This window comes from Osmerus eperlanus, unplaced genomic scaffold (genome assembly GCF_963692335.1).
Source record: "Osmerus eperlanus unplaced genomic scaffold, fOsmEpe2.1 SCAFFOLD_881, whole genome shotgun sequence".
NCBI lineage: Eukaryota > Metazoa > Chordata > Actinopteri > Osmeriformes > Osmeridae > Osmerus > Osmerus eperlanus.
The window spans coordinates 1-9704 of NW_026911449.1; the positions used below are offsets into that span (position 1 = coordinate 1).

The 9704-nt window shown below is 49.2% G+C and overlaps 1 protein-coding gene across 1 annotated transcript; it reads right to left on the reverse strand.

Moving 5' to 3' along the window:
- Nucleotides 1–353: 353 nt before the first annotated feature.
- Nucleotides 354–8312, reverse strand: LOC134016101 (phosphatidylinositol 3,4,5-trisphosphate-dependent Rac exchanger 2 protein-like; the record flags this gene model as incomplete). Its single annotated transcript, XM_062455506.1, has 5 exons — nucleotides 354–454; nucleotides 5031–5175; nucleotides 6403–6552; nucleotides 7704–7807; nucleotides 8179–8312. Coding segments are annotated over 5 exons (634 nt in total), but the record flags the coding sequence as incomplete, so codon positions are not given.
- Between the last annotated feature and the right edge of the window lie 1392 nt (nucleotides 8313–9704).

The window sequence follows — 9704 nt, forward strand, 5'->3', positions numbered from 1 at the left end:
CCCCTAACCTAAACACTCGGCCAGAGTGAGGGGGCTTACGTGAGACATCTGCTCTCGGCTGTTGTGATGGAAGTGACATCATTGTTGTAATAGCTTGCGTAGAACAAGGCAGAAACATTTGTAATACACTGTGATAGTAAAGAGCCAGGGGGAGATAGACCGGCTGGTCCAAGCTGGACCTGCATGATGTACAACACTACATGGTGAAACAAGGATCTCTGTGGATGATGTTTTTAGAGTCAGGGTTGAGGATGAGGTGAAGGATGAGACTGAGGAAGTAGGTCCAGAGAGAGGTGAGGAGCTTCATGGGTGGAGGGATGATGCTGGGGATGAGGCCGGCGGGGGGTACTGACCGTGGTGGATGATGCCGTTCTCCAGCAGAGCCTGCCCCAGGTGGACGCCCTCTTCTGGGTTGTCTGTCTCCCTGATGTCCATCAGCCAGGACACAAACTCACTGAGACACACAGGACAGAAGGCTTCATCAGACACAGGACAGCAGCCTCTTGAAGGTGTTGCTCCTTAGCTGGACACACAGTCAAAACTGGTCGTCATGCCAAAGCCCTCCGACGAGAGCAGGAGATAAATAAAAGGGATGGAGACTTCAGAGCTAATGCATTTCCCAGGTAACACAGGCAATTAAAACAAGAAAACTTACACCAAACAACAATGACAAAGACCATCTTCACAGAACATAAACCTTCCCCAGACTTGACTACGTCAACAAATACTACGGGATCTTCTTGGAGGGCCTTGCTTATTTATCGTGGAGGCCATTTCTGTTGGCTAAACCAACTGATGGGAGGATTAGCTCATCTGTTTTCTTGTCCAACTGGAGCAGTATTTGTTTTTGACGGAGGCGGCATGCCGTCAGATCTCCCTGTGTTAGTCTGCTCTCAGGGATGCTCTGGGGAGAAGCTCGGTGTTGGTTGTGTTCGGCTGGGGAGAAAGAAACTAACAGCACACTGACAAAACTAACAAATTTATCTCCTGACCCAAACTAGCTAAATTAGATGATTCGGTATAATGTAATGCTGCAATCCTGTGGGAGGAGAGGAAGGGAAGAAAAGAGAAGAGAGAGAGAGAGAGAGAGAGAGAGGGGGAGGAGGGAGACAGAGAGAGAGAGAGAGAGAGAGAGGGAGAGGGAGACAGAGAGAGAGAGAGAGAGGAGAGGAGAGAGAGAGAGAGAGAGAGAGAGAGAGAGAGAGAGAGAGAGAGAGGCAAGAGAGACAGACAGGCTAAGCAGCAGTAGCCCATGTCTCGTCCTTCACAGAAGCAAACAGACATGGGCAGCCCCACCATAGGAATCCTGTGGTGTGCCCTAACCCTAAACCCCCAGGAGAGGGGTAGAAGAGCATCACTGTGGAGCGATCGGAGGTCAGACACATACGAGACAGAAGAAAATCGACCAAAAACCCCTATGACACCTTCTCTCCTCTCCCTCTCCCCTCCCTCTCTCTCTCTCTTTCCCTCTATCCCCTCTCCCTCTCTCTCTCTCCCTCCCTCTCCCTCTCTCTCCCTCTATCTCTCTCTCTCTCTCTCCTTCCACAATTACCCCGGGCTCCTCCCTCATCTCTCCTCTCCCTGCTAGAGCAGCCCAGGCCAGAACAACATTGATTTGTCAACCGCTGTACCTCCACTATGGAGAGAAAACACGCCCAATGTTTGGACTACAAAGCTCTCGTGGCCTTTGACAAATCCTGGCCACTTATGCAACGGCTGGTAACGTGAAAACAGTTTCAAGCTGTTCCCTCTAGCAGCTACACACACAGTCCCACTCCCAGCGTTCTTTAACTACAGGACTGTTCCTGTACACAGAAAGGTTTAAACATGCTACCTGGGTTGGCTACACACTTTGACCTGGGTGTTTTACGTGGATGGCAATTCTCAGATAACGCCAAAGAGTGACCAGCAGACATACATTTCTTGAAGTTCACATGAAGGTTGTTTTGGTCTGCTCAACACAGTGCTATCTGTTAGCTGCTGTAGGGAACAGTGTTAGTCAGTCATACGGCCTCAATCTCCTGACTGGGGTCTCTCTGAACAGTCTAGTCCTCTCATGCCTGAAGAGGACTGACAGCAGGCGGCTGGGGACGGCTTCTCTCCTGTATTAAACGCTCCCAGCCCTGGGGACCAAACCACAAATAAGACGGAGCAGTTAAAGAGGAGGCGTTCCCAAAATAGCCCTCTGTTTCACAAAATCACATGCAGAGAAAGAGAGGGGGAGAGAGAGGCAGAGAGAGAGAGAGAGAGAGAGAGGAGAGAGAGAGAGAGAGGTGAGAGAGAGAGAGAGAGATGAGAGGAGAGAGACAGAGACAGAGAGAGACAGAGACAGAGACAGAGACTGAGACAGAGACAGAGACAGAGACAGAGACAGAGACAGAGACAGAGAGAGAAGAGAGAGAGAGAGAGGAGAGAGAGAGAGAGAGAGAGAGAGAGAGAGAGAGAGAGAGAATAAAAGACAAGGTCTGTCCCACAATGGGGGGAGTGGGAGAGTCTCAGCCAGAGGCAATGTGGTTTTCATCAAAGAAATACCGCGCTGGTTCATCCCAGTCACAATTAGGCCTTATTAAGAGAAAGGCGATACCAAGACCACTATCCTGTACTCTATCTTCTAGGCGGTCTGGCGCTACACTTTCACAGGAGTGCACCAAGGTGTCGGGGCAGTGTGGATGCAAACAGAAGGATAGGTTTTCACGGGGCTTCTAACAGCCTGGAGCTGCTAGCTAGCAGTCCACCATATGGCTGGTTCAAAGTCAGACAGGCACCCACGCATTGATCCCTCTAATCTTTCAGCTGACAGATCCATTCTTGATTCAGACCGCACTGGTTTTGACATTGTCTGCACAGACCGAGCGAGCAGCACTCCCCATTCCAAAACCCGTGTACCATGTAACCTAGCCACAACTATGCCCTGCTGGGTTTCAGACGGCTCTTTTCTCCCTCCCTACATTTAAAATAACTGTCAATTTGAAATGGCAATATAAGCTGCAGTAATATGAGTTAGATTATTACCAGTCAAAACATAGACGTTGGGTCTTAAAAAACTCCCAGTATAGTCAAACAATAAAGTTAAAATGTCTGACACGTTTAGTGGCTTCAAAAATAGCTCGCTGACAGGACATTCAGTACACAAGAAAGCTCTGGCAAAAGTTAGGAGACAGACCTTAGCTTTTAGACTCGTTCTCTGATGGTCTGCTATGAATCTCCATGGAGTTTAGTCACACCACGTGCACACTGAATAGGAGGGCCATTCGCTTGTGTTGCTGCCAGCACATGATTGGCTGTCACACACTGTGAAACGTCCTTCTGTTTCAAACATCCACCAGCTACTTCCTAGCTACGACCATATGCTGGGACTTCATAATCCCCAGGTCAAGCCACGCTCCGCGTCACTTTCACACCCTCCCCGCCAGACACGAGCCTGTGATGCAGAGCGCAGACAGAGCATGCTGCAACTCCCAGTTACAGGTGACAAGCGTGTCTGGATGACGGGAGGAAGTGAAGTTTACAGGGCCGTTTTTTCCCGCTTCGAATCGGTAGACGAGAAGGTGTGATCCCCCCGTTAAAACAAAGCAAAGCCCCTTTCTAAAGGAAACCCCTGTGCAATCCTGTACTGCCGACAGAACAGCTGGTACAGGCTGTTCCCTGAGAGCAGGGCTGTAGGTCTTCTGGGTAATATGGGGGAAAAAGCAGAACTCACGTACATGGATGATTGGAGTGAGGAGGGCTCAACCTTCCATTACCAGAGTTCCAAAGCAGATTGTTTTAACCCTATTGTTAACCATCTGGTTTTGAAATCTGATAATGGGAGATTGAACTCTTCTCACTCCAATCATCCATGTACGTGTCAAAGTAAATAATGTAAAAAAAAAAAAAAAAGATCCTTCTTGGCTCTAACCCTGTAATGGAAAACGGTGGTTGGATTTGGCATCCCCAAATCCAACCACCGTTTTACATGATTTACTTTGGTCAAGTTTTGAAATGATTGCTGTCAAAATTAGATTTGAGATGCAGTCAGACCAGCGATGCTTTTAACATCCGTGCTTCATGCCATGAAAGCTTGAAAAGTGTCCAACCGACAGTCTTACTTACTCAATATCACTGAAAGATGTGTTTGGGAAAAGAATCTCTAGAACATTTGTACCTATTTGACACACACAAGTAGGCACATACACTTAAACAAACACACATTCTCTTTCTTGCACCATCTCTCTCCCTCCCCCTCTCTCCCCCCCTCTCTCCAGCCTTCTCTTTTCCCTCTATCTCTCTCTCACACACACACACACCCGCCTAGTATAAAGGCCTTTTCCAGGGCAGTGTAAAGGCCTTTTCTGCGGTAGTTACCTCATGGATTTCTCTGTGGAGACTTATGCCTAATCCCACACAGGGAAAACGCAAGTAAGCAGCCTTGGCTGAAACCTCAGAGGTATATCTCCCAGATTTACGACTGGCCTTCAATAGTCTGTCCGCTCCCTAGATTGCCCACCAATAATCCTTAAAACAAGATTAATGGATGTGACTGGGTGCCAGATGTAGCCATCTATGTCATACAACAAGGATACAAAAATACAACAAAAATGTTGGAAAAATGCTGATGTGCTTTTTCACCGTATTTGTTTTTAAGCCTATACAGATTCAGAATATTAGAGGGGGGTTTGCAGAGTGATCCTGATTAATGCGTGCACCGTGAGTAATTAGCTCTAAGCTCGAAAAGACAGCGCAGGTAACATTTTTCATTTCGCTGGAGATTATTAATAGACATGACATCTTCTACTGTTGGTTCTGCAAGAACAATAATAATACCCCAAAAGACACAGATCTGTACATAATCTATATTTGAAGCGCAAGACATCATATGTTGCCTACAATAAACTAGTAATCCAGGATTGTCTCTATAGAGACATCTCATTTGGATAGTTCCACTACGTTAGAGACAGGAAGTGCATGATTATCGTAACACTCCCATCCTGCTAGGATGAGGAGAGCAGTTCAAGGGGCAGAGGTCAGGGGTCAGGTTCAGCAGGGCTTACCTTCCCAGGAAGCACTTGGGGAAGGTGGTGAGCTTGCGTTTCCTGTCCTTAATGAGGTGTCCCTGCTTGGTCATCAGATGGTAGAGCTTCTCTCCCTTCTCAGACACCATCACCCAAGTCTCCTGTTCCATCCCCAGCCTCAGAGCTAGAGGGAGGGAGGGAGGGAGGGAGGGAGGGAGGGAGGGAGGGAGGGAGGGAGGGAGGAAAGGAGGGAGGGAGGGAGGGAGGGAGGAAAGGAGGGAGGGAGGGAGGGAGGGAGGGAGGGAGGGAGGGAGGGAGGGAGGGAGGGAGGGAGGGAGGGAGGGAGGGAGGGAGGGAGGGAGGGAGGGAAGGAGGGAGGGAGGGAGGGAGGGAGGGAGGGTTAGAAGAAATCAAAACGAGCGATGATCACAGAAGGAGCAAAGAGGAAAACAGGAGAGGGTGAAAACAATCTCAAGCACTCCTATGCCTGCATGCCTCCGTGTGTACAGCACGTTGATAACTGCCAGACCTGCTGATCCTGACAGCCCACCCTCTCCCAGCATCAAGCCAGGAGGACACACACAGCCCAGGGCAGGGAAGAGCCTGTGCTGCTGGCCTCACTTCATGTCCTCAGAAAACATCCCGTTACAGCAGGGTACATTTAGTCATTTAGCAGACGCTCTTATCCAGAGCGACTTACAGTAAGTACAGGGACATTCCCCCGAGGCAAGTAGGGTGAAGTGCCTTGCCCAAGGACACAACGTCATTTGGCATGGCCGGGAATCGAAACCAGCAACCTTCGGATTACTAGCCCAATTCCCTAACCGCTCAGCCACCTGACTCCTCTACTCCATCTAACATAGAGTCGTTCCTCCCAAATGTGACCTTCCCCATGAGTGTCCGCTGAATTCATACACTGTTATTATAATCATGGCATTTCAACAGTGCCTTGTGCTTGTTGCTTGCTGTCTCAATGTTAACCCAATTAAACTACAAGGGGGGCTAATGTCTTCACAGTCACTAGGCCATTATCAGCTACACCTCACCTCCACGCTAATGATTTATTTGTGTGTGTTTCTAATGACGGTTTTCACCTGTGTCTAAGCTTTAAATGTGGGGGACTGAGCATTGAGGAGGGGAACAATGTTTCTTTCAATCCACTCAATTCCCTTAAACACCTTTTTCTATCTTGTGAGGTAATAGATGGACTGTGTCAGTTCTATCTTTTCAATCTGCTTGCAGTTTAATCCGAAGGGCTTTGTAACAATTTAACTACACATTCTCTCTCGCTCTCGCTCTCGCTCTCTCTCTCGCGCTCTCTCGCTCTCTCTCTCGCTCTCTCTCTCGCTCTCTCTCACACACACACACACACCTGAGAATTCCACCCAATCAATTTGAACTTGTTACTCACTTTTCCTCCTCTCTCTCTCTTTTAAGATGGCCTCCAGCCACTCCTGCTTGTCTTCAGGGCTCTTGGCCATGCAAACGAACCACTTGTTCTTGGCCGTGTTGTGAATCTTCCAGCCGTTGTTCACAATGTTCCCGCTGCTGTGGTAGTCGGCTAGGAGACAAAAGACAAAAACAGACTGAAACATGTTGTGCTCAGTGTCCCAACCGTGGCAGACTACCACTTCCTGAGGGGAGAAGAAAAATCAATTTCTTTTTAGTTTAGTTTCACTGCTTCATCTTATGAATTTTGGGTTGTTGACCAGAGAGTATATTTGACGGTAAGGGGATGTCTATTGTTGATTCTGTCGATGAAAGAAGAGGCTGTGTTTGACATGAACAGCAACATGGGAGAACATAGCTGGAACTGAAAGACCATGTGCTCGCCCTCCCATGAAACATCAACATCCACTAAACACATCCACTAAACACATCCACTAAACACATCCACTAAACACATCCACTAAACACATCCACTTTCCTCCCAGATGAAGGGAGGAGATGTAAACTCTTTTCCCTCTCTTTCACCTTTACTCTCTCACTTCCTTTCTCCGTCTCTCGTTTAGTCTCACCCTCTTCTCTCTCAATGAATCCAACCCCCTTATTATCCTCCCTCCCTCCCTCCATCCCTCCTTCACCCCACTCTAAAAGAGCTGTATAATAGGCCCTGGGCTGCAATCCTCCTCTATCAAGTGCTTCATTGATTATCGCTCCCCTGTTATCATGAGATAAACGAGGGTACACAGATGGAGAGAGAGGACCATCCATCCACATTATTTACCGCTCTGCTCATGCACCACCCATGGGCCTGTGTGCATTATTGAGAACTACTACAGACCGATTGGAAAACAGCAGATGCATGTCAAGTTTGGACATTCAAACGCCCTTAACTGTTACATAGGTAAGGAAGCTATTTAGTTCAGGGGAGGGATGGATGAATGTGCACTCTGCAGCTAAGTATAACAATTACTCACCTATTCTGCATTACAATTTGAACGATTTTTCCCGACCTCTGTGTTTTCATAGAAAGTAACAAACTCAAACATCATAAATCATCGGCTGTAATCAGATCAGCTTTAGACCTGGTCATGTGACTGCAGGACAGTATCCCAGGGTGCTGTAGACCCGGTCATGTGACCACAGGACAGCAACCCAGGGTGCTGTAGACCCGGTCATGTGACCAGGGTGCTGTAGACCCGGTCATGTGACCGCAGGAAAGTATCCCAGGGTGCTGTAGACCCGGTCATGTGACCAGGGTGCACTCACCTGTGCCGTCGTCCATGTTCTCCACCTCCATCACCTCTGTGTTGATGCGTCCCCTGAACAGGAAGCGAGGGCCTTCTGTGGACGCCTTGCTGTTCTTCAAACGCCTGAGGACCCAAAACACACCGTCACTCTGAGTTCTAACCACCCACCACATCAGCCCTCTACTGCACAGAGAGAGGGAGAGGGAGAGAGAGAGAGAGAGAGAGAGAGAGAGAGAGAGAGAGAGAGAGAGAGAGACAGAGAGACAGAGAGACCGAGAGACCGAGAGACCGAGAGACAGAGAGACAGAGAGACAGAGAGACAGAGAGACAGAGAGACAGAGAGAGAGAGAGAGAGAGAGAGAGAGAGAGAGAGAGAGAGAGGGACAGAGAGAGAAAGGGACAGAGAGAGAGAGAGAGAGAGAGAGAGAGAGAGAGAGAGAGAGAGAGAGACTGGAGTTTCAGCAGGGGTCTCTGGAAAGGAGGGGAGAGGTCACCTGTTCTTCTTCTTGCAGTAGACCAGGAGGTTGTCGAAGAGGAAGAAGATCCTCTCCTGTATGTTCCCCGCTGAGATCTTCAGCAGAACGCCCTGCATCAGCATCTCCGTGCACGTGTCTGTGATGTTGGAGCCCTGCGGGCGGGCAGATGGACAGAGAGACAGCTCTAGTGAGCACCACCAGCATGAGCTAAGATGGAAACCAGTCTTTACATGGCCTGTGCCTTTCTGTGTACGGTAGCTCTCTCTTTTTGGGGGGGTCTGGGGGGGGGGGGGGGGGGTGAGACCAGCATTTCCCTCCCTGGTCTCTCTCACAGAGTCCTGTAAAAACACTCTGCACTTCCTCTCAGCAGACTGCTTGGGGACTTGAGCGTTACATGACCATGTGGAATAACATCCCGTCTCGCTCTGCTAGGCCCTGCTCTGCTAGGCCCTGCTCTGCTAGGCCCTGCTCGGTCATACCATGGTATTGTGTTGAGGGTCTGGCCACCAGATTGGCCTACAGGCCACTGCTGCAAGCGATAAACGCTCCAGCCTTTTCCCTTCCTTGTCTGCCAGCCGGGGGGATTTATGTGGCGTGTTAGATCGACCCTTTCAGGGCTAAATATACTCCCCTTCCCCTCCCCCCAAAGCACAGAGCCAGAAATGTGCTAAGCATTTCCTCCTGCTGAGAAATCCACAAGCCAACACTCAATATCCCCTCTCTCTCTCTGTCTCTCTCTGTGTCTCTCTCTCTGTGTCTCTCTCTCTGTCTCTCTCTGTCTCTCTCTCTGTCTCTCTCTCTGTCTCTCTCTCTGTCTCTCTCTCGTCTCTCTCTCTGTCTCTCTCTCTGTCTCTCTCTCTGTCTCTCTCTCTGTCTCTCTCTCTGTCTCTCCCTGTCTCTCTCTCAACTTCTCTCCATTGGATTCCTCCTCTCAGATTATTTCTCTCCTCCCTTTATTTTCCTATCTCTCTAGCATTTTTCCTCTACTCCCTCTTTCTTCCACTCCCTCCCTCCTCCGCTCCGTGTCCCTCTCTCTCGGGGATCCTCTCACCCCAGTCTGTGTCCAGATGTTAAGTTAATTGCATCCAGTGAGTTCTGTGGGGGTGTGTGTGTGTGTGTGTGTGGGTGTGTGCGTTGGTGTGAGTGTGGGTGTGCGTGCCTGCGTCCGTGTCAGTGAATACGTCAGATACTATTGGTCACCCAGACCGTGGCATCTCATTGGTCCCAACTAAAGACTAACATCCCACTTCCTGTTTTAAGGAAAAATACATTACAGACACTTCCTGTTGCGAGGAACACTCGTCCAGATCTGTTGCCCGTTGGCATCTCCTCAAACAGGCTTTAATGAAACACGACCATCTACCCTTCTCTCTCTCTCGGAATTTCTATTTTTCCTGTCTTCCATTGTACGTCTTTTACTTTTTCCCGTCCACTCTCTCTCCCTGCCCCTCTCTCCAGCCCACAGCTGTTCTATAGAGACCCCACTGAGACACTAAGTCCTGGAGGCCAGACACCACCCTGGAGTAAGATGTCTGTTTCATCTA